The 25,572-nt window shown below is 44.3% G+C and overlaps 1 protein-coding gene across 7 annotated transcripts in view; it reads right to left on the minus strand.

Annotated features, from left to right (window-relative positions):
* Window positions 1–3,459: 3,459 nt before the first annotated feature.
* Window positions 3,460–25,572, minus strand: part of MAPKAPK3 (mitogen-activated protein kinase-activated protein kinase 3) — a 124,660-nt gene continuing 102,547 nt past the window's right edge. For all 7 annotated transcript variants that reach the window (XM_027640788.1, XM_027640793.1, XM_027640789.1 and 4 more), the window contains 9 exons: window positions 17,993–18,132; window positions 17,086–17,150; window positions 14,769–14,848; window positions 12,965–13,091; window positions 11,765–11,840; window positions 11,485–11,609; window positions 9,576–9,661; window positions 6,923–7,003; window positions 3,460–5,133 (listed from right to left, as the gene is read on the minus strand). In XM_027640788.1, coding sequence (XP_027496589.1) covers window positions 4,975–5,133; window positions 6,923–7,003; window positions 9,576–9,661; window positions 11,485–11,609; window positions 11,765–11,840; window positions 12,965–13,091; window positions 14,769–14,848; window positions 17,086–17,150; window positions 17,993–18,132 — 939 coding nt within the window. In that variant the 3' untranslated portion in view covers window positions 3,460–4,974. The remainder of the gene's footprint in view (window positions 5,134–6,922; window positions 7,004–9,575; window positions 9,662–11,484; window positions 11,610–11,764; window positions 11,841–12,964; window positions 13,092–14,768; window positions 14,849–17,085; window positions 17,151–17,992; window positions 18,133–25,572) is intronic.

The following is a 25,572-nucleotide window of genomic DNA, read 5'->3' on the forward strand; positions in this document are numbered from 1 at the left end:
TGTGCCTTCACACAGTTAGAGCAGACCTGGGAGACCCTGGCATCTGGCAGATTCATGAGGCAGGAAATTCTGAAATAAATGTAATGCTAGGCATCATTTACAGATTTACCAGAATAGATGCTCATCTACAGTCACAGAGTTATCTTCCACATTTCCCCAGAGTGCAAGAACATCCTCCCTCTCCAGTGGTAGAAGAGACTAATAAAGAATTGAACCTATCCTGCTTTGTCTGTACAGAGCTAATACTTGCAGTAAAAACATAAGTTGGAGTAGAATACATCAGCAGACATATCTTATTCTTGACATATTACATGACATACCATCCCCCATTTGTGCTCCCTTTGCTCCAATAAATTCTTCTAACCACACAGACTGAAAAAAATAATCCTATTTTAAAGCTAGACTTAATACCCAAAAAGAATTTTCTTACCTGGTGCAAAGATTTCAGGGAAACATTTCTTCAGCAAATGTTATTACCTAGGATTGCTCTAACCTCAATTTTCCACATGTGAGATACATTTAACTATATACCTGAAGCAAACTTGCCTGTTGGCTTGCAGAAATTTTTACCAGTATTTTTTTTTCTCTGAGGCTTTGACTATGTGTTCTCTGTCTCCCAAGTTTGCTTCCTTGTCTTCATCCCTTTTAGGATTTCTAAAAGAGAATTAATTATGTTAATTCCCAGCTATGCCAGCTCCACTATTAGAACAGTTGGGTGAAGAGGGGAAATACTGGAACCTAGAAAAAAGAGAATTCTGATATTTCCACGAAAAAATCCCCAAAATATGTACTTCTGGAAGAAAGGGGTTCTGCATGTAAATGCATTCCCTGCCTTTGTCCCTGTGGTTTGTCAGTGAAAGGGCATTGGTGAACGAGCTGGGGAGCATCCTGAAGGACAAGCTTTCCTGCTGTTAAGCTCAGCTCCATCCTTAGGCTGAGCATGAGAACACACCAGAGCAGCTGGGCACACAAGAACATCCCTTCCCCACCTCTGCCACAGGTTGAAAACAGTGCATGTGCTCGTGATTCCGTGCCAGTAACTAAAACCTCTGGTTCTCTCCTCCTCACTAAACCTTCCTTTTCTCAAAAGCACCTTTGTCTAAACATGGGCCAAATAAAGTGTGAATTGAAAAGAGGGCAGGGAAATTAGATCAAACTGAGTGTGTAGCATTCCCATTATCCCTCATGTCAGACAAGTCAGAAGCACTTACGTAATTGGGCCTCCAGACTCTAGGCAGTGAAGTGTTAAGACAGAAGAGCAATCCCAGGACTGCATGCTGGGTTTTGACAAATAGAAAACCACAGAATTAGGCCAAGAGCTTATCATTAATGTGAGTTTTTAATTGCACCATGTCAAAAACAGGTTCATCATGTGGCACGTGTGGTCAAAGAGGAAGGAAAGCACGGAGTACAAAAAACTGGGGAAGTGAGGGAGGGGGTTTTCTCTGGGCTCGTGCACACACGTGTGTGTGGATCAGAGCAAGAGCACTGGTGAGTGAATGTGCAAGAACCATGTGTGAGGAGCACAGTGCAGAGGAACACAAGGGGAGGCAGTGGCCCATGAGCAATCGCTGTGAAAAGGGATGGGGGGGGTGGGGATTTGTGCACAGTCCTTTTTTTAGCTTCTGCTGTAAAAAATAAATAGACCTTTTAATCTGTGTTCTCCTCGAAGCCTTCTCTATTGACCATTCATTTCTTCTTTCCCTTCCCAGCTCTTTACCTCCTCTATATGGCTGATGAATATGCAAATGCATAATCAGTTCTATAATAGCCCATCCTTTCTAAAAACAGGCCATAAATTTGGATCCTAAGCAGCAGGTTCTAAAAAGCCTATTATACGATATGGCTGGGGGAAGAGGCAAGACCCAAATACCACCGCTCGTTCTTTCTCAGGCGTGTGAAAGCAGCCAGAAGGCGGGTCCTTCCCGGAGCCGAGCTGGCAGCCGGGGAGGGAACACCTTCGGCAGAGCCACCCGCGGATCCCAGCGCGGGCTCCCGGAGGAGGCTTTGGGTTAACTGATGGCAGGGGCGGGAGCCGGGAGCTCTGGGGAAGCCGTGGGCGGCAGGTGGCGCGGCGGGGCCGGGGTGTGGAGCGGAGCCGTGTCCATAGGCGGTCCGGACATCCAGGCACACGTGTCCATAGGCGGTCCGGACATCCCTACATCCCTACTCAGGTACTGGTGTCCACAGGCAGTCTGCACATCCCTACATCCCTATACAGGCACACGTGTCCATAGGTGCTCTGCACATCCCTGTACAGGTACACGGACCCTGCCAGGAACACCTGCACTCCAAACCCAGCCCCTGGCAGCTCCAGCTGACGCAGAGCTGGTTAAAACACAACCAGTGCTCCTTCCCTGAGCAGGACAGCAGTCTGAGGGGCTGAACATCTCAGGACAGCAGTCTGAGGGGCTGAACATCTCAGGGCAGCAGTCTGAGGGGCTGAACATCTCAGGGCAGCTGTTTCCCAGCTCCCAAGGAGTCTCCTCCATCCCTATAAATCATGAGCTCAAACCCTTCTGTCCAATACTGGCACACACTTCCATGTCTGCCATTTTGAGGCCCTCCTCTGGTTCCTGCCAGGCTTTACAGCGTTCCTGGGTGCTGTGGCTGCAGGGTAGGAGGCAAGAACTGTTACTCCTGGTTTAATGAGATTGGAATGTCCTGCCACACAGGGACAGAGAGCTGCAGGTGCTGTGCCAAGTGCCTCAGTTCATCACTCCAGCTCCTGACCTGCTGTAAAGACTGGAATCCCACAGCAAGGAATCAGGCCCAGATGTGTTTTACAGTTCCCAGTGGAAAACTACCCAGGAACAGATACATGTCTATGAGCTCCAGACTGAACTGACAAGCAAAAGGCACCAGCTGGAAACCGAGAGCTCCTGCTCAACCCTTGGGCAAGGCAGGAGCAAAAAGGTGAGTTACAACAGTTCTAATGGCACTGTCCCCAGGGCAGCCAGGGCATCACCACACCACACACTGGCTGCCCTGGGAGAATCCCTCACCCAGATGGGGCACAGAGATGGGAAGGCAGCAACGATGTATATATAGCTCCCTCAAAACATTTGGATAAAGGGAGAGGAACTTGGACCTGGCTCTAATCCCAGCTGTGGCACCCTGACACATCACAACTCTTCATTCATTGTATTCATTTGCAGGTAGTGAATAATATTTGCATAATTCACAGGAGTTATGATTATGATGCCTTACTTCATATGGCAAAACACATACAGGACATGCTATAATCATAGATATGCCCAAATAAACATGAAATAATTTTAAAATATGGCTTTATAGAGACGAACCCCTGTAATCTTATAAAATGCTCAAAGTCTTCGAATGTGAACACCATAGAACACTTTCCTTCTCCCCTTTCCCATCACCTCCAACACAGATGTACCTCACAAAGCAATACAAACTCTGCCACACCTCAACAGAAACAGGGATGACAGGAGGAAGGAATGTTAGAAACTCATTTTAATAAATCACGTTACAAAACCCTAGGACCAGTGCACAAAGAAGAATGGAGCTCTCATCCAACACTCTGAACTGGGTTCCCCAGACAAAGTCCAAAGCCTCGAGCTTTGCTGTGTCACTCACATTGGACAATTCAGATCCACTCTGGAGCCTTGTTTTCCTTTTTGTCTTTTAACATTCTTCCAAGCCTGTTAACACACCAGCACTCTGTGAGCCTACCACAAAGTCCTTTTTGCCTGCATCACTGGAAGCACATCATTTACATCCTAGACTCCGATGATACTTCCATAAATATTTGCCTCACCTCAACTAAAAAAACAAAATCAAAACCCAAAATACAGCGAGAGGAAATATTTTGATCACAAAATAAAACATACCAGCAAACCAAGGCCAGGTTCCCATAAAAAAAATAATTAGAATAGGAAAAAACCAACAGGTAGATGTACTTATTGGTAATCTCCCTTAAGTGGTGAAAACCTTTGGATCCTGAAACACCACCAAAACACAGCAAATAAAGTTCCTGACCCCAGGAAACAAACCAACCCCAGCACCCCAAAACTTGCTGGGATCAGCACATCTTAGGCACGGGATCTGGAGATAATTACCAGAAGGGATGCTGGCAGGGTCCATTCAGAGAACATGCATTTGGCACTTCTTCCTGAATTTCAGGAGTCTTTCCTCTAGAGCAGTCTCTTGTACACAATTGCATGTCCAGCTGCACGCCCTGGAGGTTGTGGATCCAAGAGGAACAGCAATACTCTCTGCAGGATACCTTCAGCTACTTAAATCCTTATTACAACTTTTCACATATTGTACCAGTTAAATTCAAAACATTACAAGAGAGGAGTCTGACAGTGGCAAAGACACAACACAGTGGTTACAATTCAGAAAACTTACATGTCATCAAACGCAAATCCATGACAAACTCAAGTCTTCACATGAGGCTACATGAAGGCTTTATGAAAATGGAAATGCATGGATGCTTTTTCCTGTAACAAGAATAACTGTTTACTGTTCAGATGATATTCTGTAACTATAGGAGGTAAGTTTGGAAATATGGACTACTACCAATTCTACTAAACTACTAAAACACTTCTGGCAGAACACTTGGCATTCTTCTAGTCCCAAGTTTAAAACAGCAGCAGAAGTTACTCTTGTAAATGGCTGTTAAAGCCTCAGTGCATTAGTATGCTGAGACTGCCTCCTGTTCCCTCCTCTCATCCCACAGAGTTAAAGCCAAACCAAAACCCTGTAACATTTCTGGCATTGTTGAACCTTCCCTAGCAATATGCAACAGAATCACGTCATATACATTAGTCTTTAAAAGCAAAGCCCTGATTCAAGTAATAAAAAAGTAATCTTTCCCACTGCTCCCTCTTTGCAGGACGGCTTCTTCACCATCTCCTTGCCTTTGTGGTATGGACTGAGGTGATCATAGGTTTTTAAATTGCTCTGTGTAACTTTTACCCTCCACCCACAGGTCCTTGGCTTCTGTGCTCATTGGTTATTGCACCCTGGGGCTGTGGAAGAAGTGCCTGCCTGCTTCTGCTTCTTGCGGCGCTTGTTCAGGAGGCGGTTGTTGGAGGTTTTCAAGTCTTTGATTTTCACCTGATCATAGTCCACCCTCATGGTAGCCAAAGCACTGGTCATCTCCTCCTGAAACCAAGGAAACAATTTATTGAACCCCCTGAAGCAGTGAGGGCACAGCCACCCCACACTTACTGCCAGGAGATGAATGTAGAGAAGGAACCCTCCGTCACACCACAGCCACAAAGAGCTGAGCCCTTTCTGCTGCACTGGATGATGACTAAAGGCTTTGTTCTACTCCTGGGCTCCTTCAGGAGGAGCAATTCACACAGCATGTCACATGTGAGCACGCAGGACCACACTCCCCTGGCCTAAATTCCACCATGTCCTTATGCCCAGCATTCCTCACTGGCTGGCTCTGGGCCTTCACCAGCTTCTCATACGACACTCAGGACACGGCTCTCCAGCTCCACCACCAAACTAGGACAGCAGGGCTGGAATAACGAGCCCACACAAAGATGTTTAGTTTAAAAGTCTGTGCTTCAAATTCACACACCTCCTTAGTCTGAATTAATGCCTAAGTGCAGGCACATTTTTAAATTTTTGATAAGGTTGTGAACAAAAACAGGTATTGATCTCTTCACTCTTGTAACCAGTGACAGGACCTATGGGAGTGGCTGGAGTTGTGTCAGGGGAGGGTTAGGTTGGATATCAGGAAAAGGTTTTTTCACCCAGAGGGTGGTCAGGCACTGGAACAGGCTCCCCAGGGCAGTGGTCACAGCACCAAACCTGTCTGAGTTCAAGGAGCATTTGGACAATGCTCTCAGGGACAGGGTGGGATTGTTGGGGTGTCTGTGCAGGGCTAAGGGTTGGGTTCAATGATCCTGATGGGTCCCTTTCAACTCAGCATATTCTGTGACTCTGTGAAAAATCTCCTAAATAAATGAATGCCTAAGCATTTAGTTCAGGAAAGGAAAAACAAATATTATGGGAATGTCAGGAGCTCAAGGGAGCATCTCTGAGACCTGTACAATGCACAAGCACAAGAAGTTCTCAGAAACATGGAAGAGAAGAAGGCTCAGTGAAAGTATCTGCTTGATCTCTGACTCAGGAGGCAAATGTTGTCTAGGTCCTAAGAAATTTTGCCATTACACAGCTCAACAGCTGAGACTACACATCAGTGATTTAAATAAAATCAGTAATCAATAAAATACACTCCAAGAATGTTGCAATTGTCAAAATGCCACGCATTGTAAGTGCAGAAAATTCAGAATGAATTGTAAAAGTATGCCAACCTGATCAAGGCCAGCAGGAAAGAGTTAAGACTTTTAGTCTGCACTATAGTTTCAGTTTGCAGGAAGCATTCAATTGTCATCAGTACAAATAGTAGGTGAGGCACCTGGTTAGATTAAGGAAAAGACAGACAATATTTTTACTCCCTCTTCTCCACCCCCCAGATGTCATAACAAGACAAGGCTAAGGTTATTTAATGTTGTTTTACAATACAGGAACAGAGCAGAAAAGCAGCTCAGCCCTCCCATCCTGCCCCCCTATATTTTCATCATATTATTCACTTCACTGTAATGAACTTCAAACCCCCTCAGCACTGTCCCTCTCCTCTGTGGTCCCATGCAGTGGCTCAGCAGGCAGCATCATTAATGCCTTTGATCATAAACACCACCTTTGTTGATATTTGGTGCAGCTGTAAGGCTGCCAGATAAAGCTCAAATAGCATCCTTTTTTTTTTAAACAGTTATCATATACACTACTGTTCTAAACAAGAATGTTTATGCTTCCCTTGTTTGACATAATTGAATTCAAAATAGTTTCAGTCTCCAAAGAAATGCACATATACAGAAAAGGCAGCTCATCTAATCTCAGACTTCACTTAAAGAAAACTGAACTAGGACTGACTCACTTTAACTTCATCCCAGTGGTCTTTATCCTCTTGCAGGACCCGTGCAGTATGAAGAGGAGTTGGTGGCACTGACATTGATCTCTGAGAAAAGGGAAAAATACCAAGAGAAGTTCTGAAAAGTAACATTTGGGAAGTGACTACTTGCTCTTCTATGTGTATGAAGGGCACAAAACTTGATCTAATGTCCTCCAATGGCCCTTGTTATTCCTGCTTCCAATCACTCCACAAGTGAACTCCTGTGTGTGGTAGAAAAGGACTATAGCCCTTATAAAACAGTATCTTTAAAGAACAAAAGGAGAGAGAAACTAGTGCTGAATTTCTTTCCCTCTGCTCCCTTCCAGTCCAACCAATGACCTGGTATTGGATAAATTTCCATGTACATTTTAGATTTTAACTGTCATTTCAGTATTCATTAGTCAATGTCTTAAAGAGGTTAATTTGACCTTTTATCTCCTAGGATTTGCTGTAGAAGACATTTCCTTGTCCACATACATTAAGTGAGATGACCACTTTATCAGGTCATTAAGTGTGCCCCAAAGAGGAAATGCTACCATTGCTCAGGGCAAGGCACAGCTCACCAGACACCTGAGGTGCTGCTCCACAGAAAACTGGGATCAGTGCTCAGCTGCCACGAAATCAGTAGGTACTTTACATTAGAATGAGGCACAATTTCTAAAGCACAGAGCACAGTTCCTTAGCTAACTCAGCAAGAATCGTGGCATTTCTTGCCAGTCCATAACCCAAACTATAATTTCATTTGGATCTTCTCTCTTTTTATGCTTTCTAGCCAAACTTGCTGTCTACTGCTGTGGCATACTCCACCAGACAGAGCTGCATTGTCAGGAAGAGGAGATCCCTGTAAAACAAGGTTTACATTGGAAGCAATGCTGCAGTTCCAGAAGGAGGCAGAAATCCTGACTCCTGCATCCGTGTCTGGCCAGGGTATAGTTTTATCAAGTACACCTGGGACAGGAGAAATGGAAAACAAGCAGCCTGGCTTTAGTGATGTCCCTGTCCCTGCTGAAGGTGCTCTCTTATCTGCTGTGAGCTGCTGCTTGTTAAAAAAATCTTATCCACAAGTAAGTGGAGGATTCTGTGCTCCACCTAAACTGACAGTAAAAAAAAAAAAAAGAGAGGGGGAATGAAAAAAGAAGACACAAAGCATCCTCCTCTACTGCTTGTGCAAGGCACTTCCCCATACATGTTCCCACTTTGGGATTTAGGAAAAGGGAGAACAGAGACATTCACTATATTGGTCTTTCCCTCCCCCTGCCTCATGGGAACAAGATGTTCAGCAGAAAAAAAGCCAACTTGCAGCATTTTTCAGAGGACAGTGTTTGAGCAGGGCTCTGGTGCAGCACTCCCCAGACCTTGTCTCTAATCTCCCCCTGATTAACTGGCTCTGTGCATATTCAGAGTAACATGTGTCACTGTAGGTGGCAGCTCCCTCAGCCATTAGGCACTCACTCCATGAAATTCCTGGCCTGCTGACTTCTGAAACACCTCCTTATTGGGCCTTCAAACCCTTAAAGCTGGAGGTATGTATTCTGACCAATGATTCAATTTTTATTTGGTTAAAAAAGACTTACAAACATTGTCTAGGACCTGTTCTAGTTCTCCAGAGTCTTTGCAACCTAAATTTCTCCGCTTTTATAACCCTTAAGTGATGCCATCTCTCTCCTTCATCAGGATGTCATACAGGTACCTTTCTTGTGATTCCAAGGGCTCCCAGATCTTGCAGCAGCCATTCCAGGAATGGGCACTATTAGCCACAGCTCTGCTTCTGCCCTGGCCTCTGAGGATCAGCATAGTCAGAGAGAAAAGGGCATTATACAGAACAAGTGGTTCTGCTCCTGGTTGACAATTTTTTGGGCAGCAAGAACAAGACTGGTGTCTTTTTAGGCACAAATGTGAGAAGTATAATCTACTATTTTGAGGGACATCTACAGAGCAGAGACGATATCATGAAACTCAGTCTCGTAGCTCCTGGGATTCTTGTCTCTTATTTGAAATAATCAATATTGTATTATTAGAGTACATTTCTCCTTTTTCCCCAAAGCTGTTTTCTAGGGAAAAGTGAATTCAACCAAGTCATAGAATGAAATCTGAGCTGGGACCATTAATAGCTCTGTGCACCACCCTACCTGGCAGTCTCTCATGGGGCAAAAACCTGAGACCCTCACTCCTCCCTCAGGCATTTCCAAGCTGTGCCAAGGGTGAGAATTCCCACTAAGCACAGCACTGTGTTCACACTAACAAAGCTATGCACAATGGTGCCTGAGGCCACTAATAATAGCTCTGTTTAAATCCTGCCCTGATGAAGTAAGCACATACAGTTTATTTTTATGTTTTTACAGGGAGTAACACATGCATATGCTGCAGAGTCAACAGTGACTGCCTGCTCACAGAATAGAGAGACATATTGGGCTGTTGCTTCCAAGGACACTGCTGTGGGTGTCTCTCCTTGTGTGTCCTCTGGGAACACCAAGAAGAATTGTGGTTTTACAGGCAGATGACCCTCTGTGGAGGGCACAGGAGGTTAATTAAGTATCAACAGTAATAACAGTCCTTGTCTTGCTGTGCTATGTGGAGCTACATATAAGTTCTGCATGTAAGAATTAATTCATGGTGTAAAAAGAGAAATGAAACTCACATTAATCCAAGGGTGATTCATAAACTGGGACACTGTCATCCTCTCTGTGGGGTCAGTCTTCAGTAAATGGCGAATCAGTTGTTTGGCTGAAAAACAGGACCAACATGGATTGTTGAGGCCTGTGACTGTTCCCAAATACCCTTGAGAACACAAAGACCTGCTGAATGAAGAGACGTGACTCTGCAGAACTCAAAACACCTACCTCTTGCTGTCACTGTGTTAAGAAGCCATGTACAGAGTGGTAGGTTACTACGTTTAAAGAGGCAGAACAGGGAAACACCCAAGACAAGAGGTAAGAAGGAAAGAAAAGGCCTGGGGATTCCAGCTTCACCCTCTACATCACCAGAGCAGCTGCTTTGGGAGCAGGAACTTGAGGAAAAGAGAAACATAGGAACAGAAAGCTGCTTATCTGAAAGATGGCAACAAGCTTGGCACTATGGGCTGAATGAATGCACAAGCTGATGTTTTGAGAAATGATAGAAGACAACAACTAGCACAGGCTGTGGAAAAAAAAGGGACAATAAACTTTGACAACTGAGAGGCCACTAAAAGGACAAAAAAGTCTAAGAAAGGGATTGCCCAAACAGGCTTTGCAGCAGCTTTCTGTGAATGTGGTATCTGCCAAAGCAGGAGATCTAAGTAACTGAGATATGAGCTGATGAGAGTCTAGACAAGAGTTTCATTAATGTGGGTGGACAGACCAGAAAAACTGCATCCAAAGGACATTATTTAGAAGGACTTACACAAAAATTCCCTAAGCAACCTAGAAGAACTTCTAAATAAGAGTTCTCTTTTAGAAACATCAAATGCAAGATGACTAAATGCTTGTAAGAAGCTGCCAGAGGTACAGGTTTAGTTTGTCAAGAGGCTGCAAAGGACAAGAAGAGCACAAAGCAGGGAAGAAAGCAGCAGACTCTTAAAGGTGCCCCATCAGCCCAAAAGAACACAACAAACTACATGTTCTTAATAGGATCAAGGATAGAGGGCCCCTATCTTCAGTCAGGCAAGTAGACAGAAACCTTACACATTTTCCAAGTGCATGTTTTCTCACCAAGCTCCTTTAGCATGTAAATAACTGCTGGAATATAAACAAGACCCAAAGCAGAGAAAATATTAAGTCAGAAACTCTTAAGTAAAACATTTCCCTTAACAATGTTCAGCAGGCTGAGCTGCACAGGCAGCCAGGAGATCCAATGAGGGGTGAAAATACCACAGACCACGGTATTATCCAGCCATAATTTGTTATTGCTAAACAGCAGACAAGAACAGGATCACAGCAATATAAAGGGCTTGTAAGAAAAACAGATGAGCCCAGAGCTTGCTGACCTTTCTCTTTAATATGATGGGCAGGTGAGACTTCCAGCTTATGAGACTGTCAGGATAGGAGGCAATCAAAAACATCCACTTTCAGGACACTGGTTTGAGCCCAGCAGCTTTTGATCAATGACTTATACAAAATAAATTGTTGACCTTGATTTAAGTGGTGGCTGGCAAATCCCCACATCCCAAAAAGCTACCATGAAAACTTGCCATCCTTGCTGGCTGGATCACCAAGGAGGGCAAAGACTGAAAGAGTTCTTAAGACAGTTTGCTTTTCTTCCAACTCAGCTTGCATTCCAGCTGTCCTGGCTGTCTCCTTTCTCAGGATTAAGGGCTTCTGTTTCCAGAGGGTTTAGTCTCAGCATTCACTAGCAGGAGCTGGACTTTGAAAGAAAGCTTTCAGTAGTCATTTACTTTCTGCAGCACCAAGGTTGCTGGCTGGTATCTGAGTTCCCAGTCGTTCTCTGTATCACCTTACAAAAAATTGATTTAAATTCCAAAAGAAAGGGAAACAAAAGCTAAGACAGGTTTTCAGAAATAGACTCTCTGTAAGCACTCCACCACCCAGCAGCACAGTGAGTATTGTTACCTTCCTCTGATACTTCAGCCCACTCTGGATTGGGAAACCCGTATTGCCCCATCCGAATTCTCCTCTTCATCCCTGGAGAAATGGCTTGACCAGTGTTTGAGTAGAATGGAGGGAACCCACACAGGCTGTAAGAGTGGACAAGAGAATTTCTATAACTAGGAAAGTCCTTTCATCTCTGAAGAAGTCCCATTCCAGCTCACTGCCTGATCCTCGTGACTTGTAAGTGCAGATTTAAGATGTTTCCTCTTTCTGTTCCTTGAGACTCTCCCCAAATACTTACAGAATATATGTGATGACACCCAATGACCACATGTCACATGACTTGTCATACTTCTCAGGACCGAGGACTTCTGGGGCTGGAGAAAATTCAAACCAGAAATCAACAGAGTACAGATATTTCCTTTCATCTCCATCACCCTGTAACTAGCAGAACACTCCAGCAACAAATATAGGAGGCATTAAAAAATGCAACTCACTAAGTAACAAAATTAGAGAGAGATACATTTAGAGGGGATTTTTTTTCCCCCCTGAGGCAGGTAAACTGGCAGGGAGCTTGATTTTGTAAGGAAAATTATTCACTAACCAGATGAGCAATCATGCTGGTTTATAAAAAGGTGTTGAGAAGGGAAATGTCAGCATGTTTATATACAAATGTAAAGGCACAAAATCATATATGTGTAAATTCCCTAACATTTTATCACTAAACCCAGCTTACAAAAATATAGAAGGCATGAGAAGAAGAATATTGCTAATGTAATTATCTGGTAACAGTGAATAACAGTATCTTTCAATAAAAAAGCCATAAGAAGTTTCATCAGAGAAGTAATTTTTCAAAAAAAAATTAAGTCCTTTTTCCACCAAAGAAATTCCAAGCATGGACTGTCTCAGTCATACCATTTGATGAATGACTATTAACTCAAGACTCTAAAATCAGTGCATAAAGGACAGTCTGCTGTGGCATTCATTACACAGAGCTCTGTCTTTGGACAAAATGCAGGGAAAATTCAGCTGTGATTAAGTCACGTAGGTGTTTTATTACTAATTACTGCATTTTCCAGCCTAAAGAAGTTCTACAGCTCAGGCAATACTCTCCCTGTTCTCTTTTATTGCATTACTTAAGCCAAGGGAAGTTTTGCAAGGAAACACCCAAATAATCAAGAAGCTCTGTTCAAATTACGGCTTTCAGAGGCAACATCAAGATTACTTCAAGTGCAATCAGAAGAAATATTTTCTCTCTCCTTGATCCTCATTTGCATCTCCTGTGAAGGCTGCTTCCTCCACAACCAAGCAAGAAAGCAGGAGCACTGAACTGTGCTGGAACCAGACTAGCTTTGGGGTGGATCCCAGTTTAAACCCTGCAGGCTGGCACTTTATGTTACACCCACAACAGAAGATTTCCCACCCATTCCTACAGCCCAGACCCACTACACAGGGATGGGTGACAGACTGAAACACAAGCAATGCATGTTGGAGAACTCACCCACATAGTAAGGAGTGTAACAGGGGGTCTGCAGCGCATTCACTACAGAGGTTTCTTTGGCAAAGCCGAAGTCTGTGAGTTTGAGCACAGGATCCTTGTCCTTGGATGTGTAAAGCAAATTTTCAGGCTGAAAGGCCACCGAGAGAAAGGATAAACCAGACAATGAAGAGATGAATCTAAGGAGCTGACAGGTCAAACCATTCCTGCTTGCCTGGGTGACCATCAACATTTGGGTCTTTTTACTTCCATCACATCCCCTCCAAAGCCCACGGAAAGTTCCCTCCAGGCAAACCACAGAACTCTCTCTCATCTTGTCCAGTGGGCATCAAATCTGGCTTCCTGAGCCTCTCCCAGTTCCCTGTGTTTCCTGGGATCAATCTGTCTGACAACAGCAGCTGATCCCCCAGCACTCTGTGCTCTCACCTAGCTGAGGTGGAGGACAAGAGAACAAACTCTCCATGAGCCACTGACACCACTCCCTCAGAATTAACTCATACACACACATTCTGCTCCCTCGTCCTCTGTCCCCTGAAACCTGAGTTAATTCCACCCTTGCTTCACATTCCATACAGGCAGAAGTGGCACAGAGGGAAATACAAACTCTTGTGCACAAGAACAGGGACAAGAGGACATCTCCAAATGATCTGCAATTACTTGAACTTGTTTTCCAGTTTCTCAGTCATAAGGAAGCTATGTCCTTGCTCATGCTAGTGTTTAGGGACATAGAGAAGGAGGAAAGGCTTTAAAGAAAATAAGCTTTAGGATCTATTTGACTCATTTCTATGTTAGTTCACAGAGTGTGTGTATGGAGTGTTTGGGGCCAAGTGCTTCAGTTCCTGTGCTGCTGACAGACAATGGCACATGGCTCTGCAAAAGCAAAGAGATTTTTAGTCTCTGAGCTGTTAAGCCATTCTCTGCTTCCTACCTGAAGAACCCTCAAACCTGCCCCTTGGTGACACATGCAACAGCAGTTCTTCCTCCAGCCAAACACACAGAAATATCTGTAGCAAACTCACAGACTCAGAACTGTGGAATCAATCTGATGCCTCAGTCTCTATGTGACCTGCTCCCCATCCCATCCCATCCCATCCCAGTGAGTGCAGCAAGCTTGGCTTTGCTTATGCTGTGCACTTTACAGAATGAAAATAAAGTACAGTACTACAAACGCTGCCAAATCTCTACAACAAGATCTGGGTTCAAACTTTAGCTAATTAAAGTGTCCCATGTGGCAGCAACTGAGATCTTTCTGTTTTCCCAAATATTAACATATATCATTAAAGTGGGTTAGATGCACAATCTGTATTATTCCTCCCATATAGGCAGTTTCTCCTGTCTCTGAAGGGGGGGTTTTGGTATTTGGTATTGTTGGGGTTTTTTTGTTTGTTTGGTTTGAAGTTTCTTGTGGTTTGTTTATTGGTTTTTTTCTTCTTAGGCAAGTATGATGCTGAAAAGGACTAGTAACTGGCAAAGACTGTACACAGAGGGATGTAGTATAAGTTTACCTCAAGCAGTGTTATTTTCTTACTAATTAACTGGATTGCAAATGGGTAGTACCTCTTTAACTAACCATCTGACTATCACGAGATTCTTCTGCATTCCCTATTCTACTGCAAGGCATTAGCACACATGAATATTCCAACCTTGGACTACTTGCAAACTAGTGAACAAATCCCTTCTCACACTGGCAGAGGAACAGGAACACTCTGGCCACCTGACTGCACTCCCAGCTCTGTTTAAACCACCGCTGCCCATTTCTTTCTCTGCCACAGGTTCCTTCCCCCTGCCCAGAGCCCTGCAGGCTCACCTTGACGTCCCTGTGGGCGATGTTCATGGAGTGCAGGTACTGGATGGCTGTGCCGATGTCTCGCATGATTTCAGAGGCCTCTATAAATACAATTTTCGAGAAAGGTCACATTAACATTCCCACGTTAACTCAGGGACATGCTTGGGAATGCTTATGGCTTACAAACAGCTTGCTGGGATACAGGGCAGGCGTCAAGACTAGAAACCCTAAAATTAGCCCCAGCAGCTGTGTTTTGGTTCTGCAGACAACCATCCCCCGGTTCCCCGGCTGCTCAGCCTCCTCCTGAGCTGCACTGCAACCCAACTGAGGCTGAGACTTCTTTTTATGAGCCTCTAAATTTGAGCTTTAATTTGTTCACCAAAAAAAGCTGCAAGAGCAGAGCAGGTACACAAGCAACAGCTGTTGAGAAATGAGCCCCAGCCAGGACATATCCCCAACTGTGCAGGACATGTCCTTTCAGCTTCCAGTTCAGAGGGAGGAGGAGGATCTAACAGATTTTCTAAAAAGAGAGCAATGTAACAATATAGTAATTTTAGGATAGATCACATCTTCATTCCTCACTGTTGTTAGAAGTTTTTTTCTCAGGAGAAACAAAATCAACATTTCTATTCTACAAAGCCCAAGCTGCCACCTTTGAAATAGTACGTTTCTAAAATTTAACATAACCCCAGTGAGAAATTCTAGTGGTGTGAGCTGCCTTGCAACAGCAGTGCTCTGGGAGTCTGGAAGGGGTCAGTTACATAGGGACAGGTTTCAGAGCAAGGAACAATGACATTCCCATGTGAGCATTATATCACATCTCCACTGACAGGGAAACAACAGAAGCTTGAACCTGATCCTCTGCTTTCTGCATGGGCAGAACCCACAGCTGCAGGGCTGAGAGAGAAGGTAGAAATTCTTGTAGTGTAACTGGGAATCCTTTTCCACATGGCTTGACATTGAAACCACACAATCACGGGCAAGGACAATCAGAAGGCAGAAACATTCATATTCTTTGGGGAAAACCTTGGACAATCTTCTCCTTCCTGGCCAGGCCAAAAAACCTGGCTCCAAATGGGGAGCTGTGGCTACATAAACAGGCAGCAAACGTGGGGAATCCAGTGGAACAGGGCTCATTTATCTCAGGGAAGAATGAAGGTGTTTTTTTGTTTAACACTCCCATGTGACTTCTGAAAAAGTATTTACAATGTTACACAATGCTATATAATGTAGAAAAATAATGGTTTTAGTAGAGTGCAGTCACTATTTTTCATGAAACCAGTTTTCCCCCTGGAATTTTGTATTTTAGAGAGGAACAAATAAAGTTCCTAAAAATGCTCATTTTCCTTACACAAGTCTCTCCTGGGACTTAAAGGATTCATCCCAGGCTAGGAAGCCCAGGATCAAAAAGCTGAGCACCTCTACATCAAACTTACAAAAAAAGTCACAGTAATTTCCAAGCTCAGGATAGGAAGCCCAGGCTCAAAAAGCTGAGCACCTCTCCACCAAACTTACAAAAAAAGTCACAGTAATTTCCAAGCTCAGGCTAGGAAACACAGGATCAAAAAGCTGAGCACCTCTACACCAGACTTGCAAAAAAAGTCACAGTAATTTCCAAGCTCAGGTGAGTATTTTTCTTCTTCTAATCATTTTGTCAGACCCTAGTTACAAACACCGCCGTGTTACAAACACCACTGTTTTCACTCCTGAGCAGAAACAAGCCCTTGACTGTTGTGAGGTGGCAAGGAGAGCCACAGTCAAGCACTCCTGTGATACTCTGCAAATGATAAATAGCAAAGACAATAAAAATGGTGAGACTCCATTAAAAGCTGCCCCTGCTCACGGCAGGTCTTTCAGCTTGCACGCAGTCCCTGCTGCAGCCAAGCAGGTTTGTTTACAGCGTGGTTAATAACACTTCCTTTCAAGTAGTGCTTTAAAACCCTTGAATAAGAGATGTTTCAAGTGTGATTTGCTCATTATCCTCGTGGTCTAACAGCATAGCTGTGCACAGGGATGCTGCTTGAGGGACAGCCAGAGGGAAATCCCAGCAGGAGCTGCGCTCATCGTGCCAGAGGTGGTCTGGCAGGAGACCAGGGCTCAGAGTATCAGAGGCTGTGGTGGCTCAGAAATGAAGAAGCTGAGCAGATTTGTAGGAAGAATTTCCCATATTTGTAAAAAATAACTCTTTAATACAGAGTTGGATAGAGAATAATAACAACAACCACCACCACCAAAAATCAAATCAAAGAAAAATTCCTATAAGGAGACTAAGCAAGGGGACAGGGAAAAGAAGAAGCAATCTTTCACAAATTTTAATTTTAAACTTGTGATGTTTCACCTCTCTCAGTGAAAGCTTGATCTCCTCTCTCCTGGATCCTGCTGAACAGCTCTCCTCCCTCCATGCTGAAACAAAGAACACAAAAGAAACCCCACCTTAAATGAGGAGAAACCACAAAATTAACACCTGACTGTGCATCCATATAATCACACAGAACCACAGGAGCAAATAACAAAGATTACAGGCTGCCTCCTCTGCCAGTGCTTCCTGAACACCACACTCACTTGAATCAATGCAGAAAGCCATTCTGGGATGGAATAAGTAGACAACAAAACAAGACCAGGGAGTTTTCATGCTCTCAGTTTAATGTACCCTGTCAGAGGGAACAGGACACACATAGCTGGGAAGTCACACACACTGGCACTGGGAGGCCAACAATAGTCTTATTTTATGGAAGGGCTGGAGATGAGAAAAAAAGAAAGAAACAAAGATACCCAAAAGGAGTATTAATTTGTCCTCAGTGAAGAAGACAATAACTGTGGTATTAGAGATCAAGGAGAGAATAGGAAAAGTTAAGAGTCAAAATAGTAGCAAGAAGGATCATATTGGATCATTGGATTTACAGCTGAAGTTGGAAGTCAATCACAACCAAAGTGCATTGTATTTATAGAGACATGTCTTTCAAGACCGTATTAATGTCAATGCTTTAATGAGGACAACTGTCATGGAGCACAAGGAAAATTTATTTTCTGGTTAAGGCTCCTCATTCTTCCATCCCACAAGATGGCTGGAGCAGACACACATTTCCTTACCAGTTCCATAAAGACGAGGAAAGATTTGCTCCGCAAGCCAAATTCGTGCTGGAAGAAATCCCCCCTAACTCCCACCTAAGCCAACACATTCCTCCCTCAGCTCCCTCCACCCCTCCAAGAGGAATGCCTGGTGGAGGGCTCCTGCTGGTCCATACCATTCCATGACAATGAGGAGGCATCTCTTCCCATGGTGTATATTCTCATAAACATCCAGGACGTGGACAATGTGAGGACACCCTGACGCTCGCCAGTGATACTCCACTTCCTGACGGGCTTTGGGGTTGTCATAGAGGAGCTGTGAAGAAACAGGAGAGAGCAAAGTCAGGGAGGCAGCAGTTCTGCTCTGAACGGGTACCTACGTGTGCTGGAGCTCAAAGATGAGCTCTGACTGAGCAAAGAACTCTTAACACTTCCCCCAGCCAAAGGATGACAATCCATCTTCGCCTTCTCTGGGCTGCCCAGCTTTCCAGCTTGAGAAGGGTCTTGAGTGGCAGTGAGGAGAGATTTGGAATCTGAGGTGGAGACAGCTCTATCTTACCCACTTCTGGATGGGAAACTGCAATTTTTTTCCTACTTGTTTGCAGTATTTTCATAGAATCATAAAGGTTGGAAGAGACCTTTACGATCATCAGTCCAACCATCAATCCAGCACCACCACTGTAAACCCACACCACTATAACACATTACCCAGTGCCAGATCCAGCAATCCTTTTAAACAGGAGAATTCCCCAGCTAAGGACAACAACAACCTGCCCCCAACTGCTGAGAGAAGACACTTCTGGGTGTAATGTAAATTCTTTAAGTTCAGTGAGATTTGAAACAATGAGGACTTTTACACTGACTCTGAATGTCCTTCTTAAATTTCTGACCCCATCAGGGTCAGAAAGCGACCTTTGACTACTGGATGCTTGAACTTTCTCCGTCACATGCAAGGCCAGTTTATTTTAAAGGCACTAATCTCTAGAAAGGGGATAAGAGCTCATCTTTCCTGGTCCTGCAACCAAACGTGTCCCTCCCTGTTTGAGGGACTGCTCTGTCCCAGACTCCACAGTTGAGTTTTTGTGCAATGGGAGCACGTTGCTGCATTGTGCCTGTTCTTCTCTGCCTCATCTCTCCAGACACCACTAACACTTTGTGACAGAGACTCCCTTTACTGCACATTTATGTTGCTCCTACACAACATGGCTGTGATCCGAGTTTCATACTTTATGCCCTGTAGTAATAATCACTGCAATGATGGAGCACAAACAAAACTGGTGCCATAAAAAGCACAGTTAAATGCAGAGAAACAGAATAAAAAACAAGCAAAGGACAATCACCTCTGATGTGTTCACGTTGGAAAAGGCCTACAACAGCTGTGGGGGAAGTGTTTTCAAAGAGCCAAATAAAAAGTATCATTGCTGCACTATCAGGCCTCAGCCTGAAGTTCCTCTCACTCATGTTTCTATCAGGTCCCAGTCAAAACACAACTGCATGGAGATTGCTGAAAACAAGAATTGCCAAGTAACCTGTCATTAGGGACCTATGAATCAGAGCAGGAAAGTGAGATTGCTTTTCCATCTAACAGCCAAGTTAAGCCATAAATGGTGTCACCTTCCCTTTCAGTACAGGGAAACACACGATTCAAAGGTCACAGGAAGAAAGACACAAATTCTGTTTTCTTTATTGACTCCAGTACAGACCATTTGCATCACTGGGGAAAAAGCTCACACCTCTTTGCTGCTTCAACATCCCTTTCAGCAAGGCAGACCCAGTAACACGGCAGGATGTGATTGGGGAAGTGCTCAGGAATGACTGGAGAGAAGGTCAATGGCTTCTCTTCTAGGCTGGGAACAGGAAAAGGGTGACAAGTGACAACGACTCCTCTGCTGAGAGCACATTTCTGTATTCCTGTGAAGCACAGAGAGGTTGCAGGAGGGGATAGGTGGCCTCAGGAGGGCTGCTGGCTCCTCAGGCAGGGAGCCCCACCACCATGACCACCCTCTGGGCTCCCTCAGCTCTGCTCCAAGGGCTCCAGCAGAACACCACATTTTCAGCAGTGCAAGGAGCTGAAGGAGCTTCACTGCCAAGTTCATTGCCCTCGCAGCCAACCTACTTCTTGCACAGCTGTCATTCTGCTCCCAGAGCACACCCTTTTGAGATCACCATCCGCCTCTTCCTTCCTGCTCCAGCCTGGCTATGGCCTGATTTCCAACACAAATAACTTCCCAAAGAAAGAGATGGCTCCAATTTGGACAAAAAGCCCATTAGTGAGTCCAAGTGCAGTTGCTTTACTTCTTTCAACCATAAGCCCATTCAGCAGCTTTTCCTTCACAGCCACTGTGTTCCAGCTCAGTAGGACTGTCCATCAGCATTTTCCCCTCTGCCCTTCTCAGTTTGGGCTGGTGCCTAGAGGTTTATTTAAAAGTTCACTAAATTACGTGTGCCCCAGCGAAGCCCAAACACCCTCAGGACTAACCAGGGCATTTAGACAAGCATTTACAGGGCTTATTGCTTGGATATTGCTGGATTAATGCCACTTCTGAGCAGGACACTTTGAAAACCTTCTTCCCTATCCTCTGCTACTAATCAGACATTCCCATTCTCTTTACTAATGTAACTGCACTATCATCTGTGTGTCTTGTGCTGGTTTTTATGTTTGCACAAAGTACTTCTGATAATCGTCTCACAGAACTGAATTCTCGCTCTCTGAAGAGCTTTTACAAACCATTTTGTTACACACAAAGAAACTCTTCTTTTCTCCACCCCTACAAGTAAGTTTCTGCACTCCTCAGTGCTAAGATTGAATGTTCTCATGTCAAGATGACACCTGGAGAAGCAGAGAAAAGGAAATTCAAAAATAAAGAGCAGAAACACATACCAAGCAACATCCGATCCATCAGCCAACTGTTAACCTTTGGATTTCTCCTTCTGAACCTTAAAAATAAATTAAATCTTCTCTCAGTCTAAAACTGAAAGGTATAACTATACCTTTTAAGACATCTTAGAGACACAGATCCTTGTAAAAAAAAAGCCAGGCAGGGTTGAAAGCACTAATTTCTGCAAAATTTAGGTGATGATTTAGAAACACAGACTGAAATTTTAGACGTATGGTTAATTTTCACAAAACTGCAAAAAACCTAAACAGACATTTTGCCATCTTCCTGAGCCTGAAGAGCAGCTGTGCTTCTATTGCTGCAAGAGCTTTGATAAGACTTCAGCCAGGTTCCCTGATGCTCTACAGAAGTGCAGAGGCTGTGAATGAACCCAGAGTTTCAGGTAAGTTTTGCAGTGCTGCTGGTTCACTGTGCTTTGAGGGAAGAACAGCTTTGTCAACAGGAGCCCCCAGACACCCCCCTAGAGCTCTCACAATCCTGTGGGCAGGATCAGGACCCAGCCCTACCCAAAACCTCAAGAAACATGCTCCATCTCCCAGTTTTTCATGAGACAGATGACACAGAGCACAGTAGCCTTTGCACAACAGCGAGGGGATGCCCCCGTGTGTGGCCAGGCACAGTTTGGACCAGGAGCTGCACAGCACAAAACTGGAGTTGTGCTGGAGCTCAGCATTACTGAACCACTGCCTGAAAGAAGCAGATGGAACAGGTATTATTATTCACAGGGAGGTCACCGAAAACAGAGGTGATGGAAGGCGAGAAAGCACAAGATGTGATTCACACAACTCTCCTCGACATCTGAAAAAGCTGCAGAGGGGAAAGAGCTGCACCACGGGGTGTGCTCAGCCTGTTCCTGAGGAACAACGGGGCAGATGCCAGCAGACACTCCAGGATGTGCTGCCAGTTCAGGGCCTGGGCAGTGCAGGGAGGCCTGAACTCTTCTTCTAGGGCAATGGCCTAACTCAGGTTAGTGAGTGTCTGCCAAGCAAATTCTAAACTGCAGCCTGGAAGGCCAGCCCTGTGAAATTTCTCCCTGTGCTGTTCCTGATAGAAAGAAAAAAAAAAAAAAAAAGACTAAAAAGTGACACAGTATCTTAAAGTGACACAGTATCTTCTAATAGCTTTTCCATCGATTTGGTGCTCCGTACACCAGGCAGGACAGCAGGAACCCTCATACCTTAATGGTCTGATCTATACAGGAAACAACCTCAGGACTCCAGGGAGCAGCAAGTGATCTTCTGGACTCTGAAACTGTAACAACTCAGAGAGAAGATATCCATGGGCACGGGTATGAAACAGGCTAAGGACAGGAAACCACCACTTCTCAGCGACTTTCTCTTTAATCCTGCACTGCCAGATTACATAGATTTCTGTTAGACCTGCTATCTGCTCCCTACATAGGGGATTGAGACCTCTACATATGCTTTTTTATTTATTTTAAACTTCAGCAGTTCTTCCTAGCTCCAAACAGTTGCTGTGCTTGGATTGGAGCTGCTACAGGCTCAGTTCTCATTTATGGCACATGCCATATTATTAAAGCATCACCTGACACTGCAACCATCTCTTTCTTATTTGCACCGACTCCAGACCCTGAACTCCCCTTCACCACACAATCAGTTTTACAATCTCTGTGCTATTTTTCCCACAGGAAGGCTGCTCGTTATTAAAAGAGAAATGGGACCTGCAGAAACTTTCAGTCCTAGGGGTCCTCAGCCTGCAATACTGAGGCACTTATTCTATATTCACATATAGGCACTTCTGTCCTGCTTTATTTATGTCTCTAGCTGGGAAGGAAAAAGCCTCAGTGGCTAAATGTCTTGGTTCTTTTGCCTTCTTTCCCCTTTGCGTGTAGCTGTTACAAAAATGCTGAATCCTACAAATAAGGAATGTACTGGGAATGTGAATTCAGGCTGATGCACAGAATCTGACACCATTTGCTGCAGAACAGTTCTTCCACTCAGTCTTTATTCGGGAGGGGCTGATGGCAAAAGGAGGCTTGGATAATGTTTCTTTCATCCCCTCCCTCCCCTATGCTACAAAGAGAAGAGGGGAAATAAAAAAGACAAGAAAAAAGAGCTATCACTATGGCTTTGGACATTTTGTCTCTTATTACATCCTGATTATTTGCACTACATCTATTAACTCAATGTTAACACTCTTTATCTGTTTCCAGGTCTCCTCATAAGGGATAAAGCCATCCTTTGTGTTCGAATGCTCCAGGAATTGCACTGCTCAAGGTTTCCCTCTCCGTGCAGCAGCAGCACCAGTGGGAGCTGCAGCAGGAACCATGGGTGTGCCTGCCCTGGCAGCCCAGCAAGGGGGGAATCCACTCCTGCAAACCTCAGAGAAAGCACTGCATTTGTTCTTAAAATAAAGAACACAACACATTTGTGCTCAAATTGTTTAGTACTGAAGCATTGGTCTGTAAAGGGGGATAAAGCCCGGGCAGGCACAGGTACTGGGTCATCTCTAAACCTTTCACTCTTCTGCTTTTATTTCAAACCCAGCTCAGGCTGTTCCAAACTGAACCTGCTTGGAGGCTTCATTCAAACAAACTGTCATCCCAGTTCCTGCAGGGCTGTCCAAGCTGTTGGCATCCCTGGCATGCCCATCAGTGCTCAGGTAAGAGCCAGTCCCAGAGGAGGCCTCCTCCAAGCCAATAACAGCAACCACAGTTGAATAGCACAGTTCTCCAACACTCCTGCCTGGGGTATCTCATCTTCCCTAACCCACTGAGTGTCAGGGGTTTACTGCCTGCACTGAAGGACCCTTCTCTATCCACCTCTTCCCTCCAGGCTTCCAGTCCCCACTCAGCTGATCCCCTGAAATGGCAAAAGCTCCAGCAGATCTTTGGTCCTTTGCCAGCACAAGTGAGAAGGGAGAGCAGTCGGAAGGACTGTTTGTGTGTGGTGTCAGAGCCACACCTGAGACCGACTTCCTGCTGACACACAAGGCTTTGAATTTGTTAAGCACATGATTTAAAGGGAAAACAGGAGAAAGAGTAGGACAGACAAAGAGAAAAAGAACAGAAAGATGTGGGTTTTTCCTAAGAGTTTGTGAGCTGGATGTACAACAAATCTGCTGCAGAACTTCACTCACTCCTGCTTCTCCATCCCTAGAGAGTGCACACCACATAAATAAGATTTTGTTCCAAGCCTCTCTCCTGCAGGGAACCAACCAGGTCTCTCAAAAATAAACTTTGGTGTGGTTCTGAATTTTATTTGTTGTAGCAGTATTCAAATCACTACCAGGCACCCAGTATGACTCTACAACCTGAGGTAAATAAATGAGACATTCCACTATCAGTGCTCTAATTGCACGTGCAGCTAGCCATTCACTCTGCAAAGGTCAGCTGTCTTTGTTCATAAATGTTAGTGGGGATACAGCAAACACAACTGAAATGGCAAAGCTGGGGGCCACTATACACTTCAAAGGTATCCCCTTGCACACATGAGGGTAACAGAAAAGGGAGCACAAAAATCAGCAAAAATGCCCACAAAGAAAAGCCACTCTCCTGGTTCTCTGATAACCTTACATGAATCTACTGAACTGCAGTGCCAAGCATATGCAACTGCACACTCAACACTAATCAGCACAGAAAGATTTAAATAAAAAGCACATTATGTATTTTGCTACAACCATAAGATTACTTTGCATTTAATATTGTGCTTGTTCTGCTGTGTGGAGGGAAAAATAATTCTTCCTGGCAGCGTAAGATGCCAGTTATACTCAGCTGTGACAGGCTACAAAGCAGCTGCATGCAGCTTCTGTTGTACACAAAATATTGCACATGTATTTTAAAAAGAAAAATAAATCACCAACAGCTACTTGTATTCTCGTTACCAGACAAGAATATCCTCAAACACTTGTTTATACAAGAAGGCCTAGGAATCAGCTCTTCTCCCTACCTTCTCCTGATGACAATTTCCACCCCAAAATGCTGCTGTTTAGCCAGCACTGATAACTGTATTCAGTACCTGCAGTCAATATTCAGCACCTGGGGAGATCTGCTGAACCCAGACACACTCATCTCTGATTAAAATAAAATAATCTCTAGCTCTGCCACTGTTTTTACTCTTCCTAGATTTCCAAGGCAAAGGAAATCTAAAATCCCAGCTGAAAATTATGACGCTTTTTACTGTGTAATTACACTCTGGTGTCTGATATGAAGTTTGCCTTTAAAAGGGGACAAGAAAAAAAGAAAAGAGGTAAAAACCCCCAACAAAAACTTTACTCCTGCCAGCTATGAGTTATAAATTCTGATAACAAGGAATCTGGTGATTTGGCTTCAGTAATTTATACATCTCAGTGTTTGAACAGACTTTGCTTGTGAAACTTTGTTGGGTAAGAAAATTCCAGCAGTACAAAATACTGTGGCACTTCCTCAGACCTTGAGCCCATCAAACTTCTCCTCTTTTTTTGACTTTAGCTACTCATAAAACACTAAAACAAATTCAGGACTATAAGCCTGATTTTTTAGGTGAGCAACACCTTGAATCAAAGATATAAAAGATGACTTAAAACTTTGAGATATACACTTCAGCCAACAGTTTTGCCACTCTGCCATCCTTGTGGGTCCCTTCCAACTCAGAATATCCTGTGATTCTGTAACAGTAAAATTTCCCACAACAAGGACACATTTTGCCTTCCAGGAGCCAGAGCTGTCGAGTCCAATCTGAGACCAAGCCATGCAGTTCCATGAGAACTATGGCCATCACAAAAAACTCTCCCATTTGTTTTTTGAAGTGCCAGTTGTATTTCCTTATGTTTGACTTTCTTCTGTGCAATGACTGTGATGCAGCAATACCTCCAAAAACCACACCAGCCTTTCCATGGCCATGAAATGGGATGGAACACGT

This window comes from Corapipo altera, unplaced genomic scaffold, assembly GCF_003945725.1.
Source record: "Corapipo altera isolate COAL_440 unplaced genomic scaffold, ASM394572v1 55, whole genome shotgun sequence".
Lineage (NCBI taxonomy): Eukaryota > Metazoa > Chordata > Aves > Passeriformes > Pipridae > Corapipo > Corapipo altera.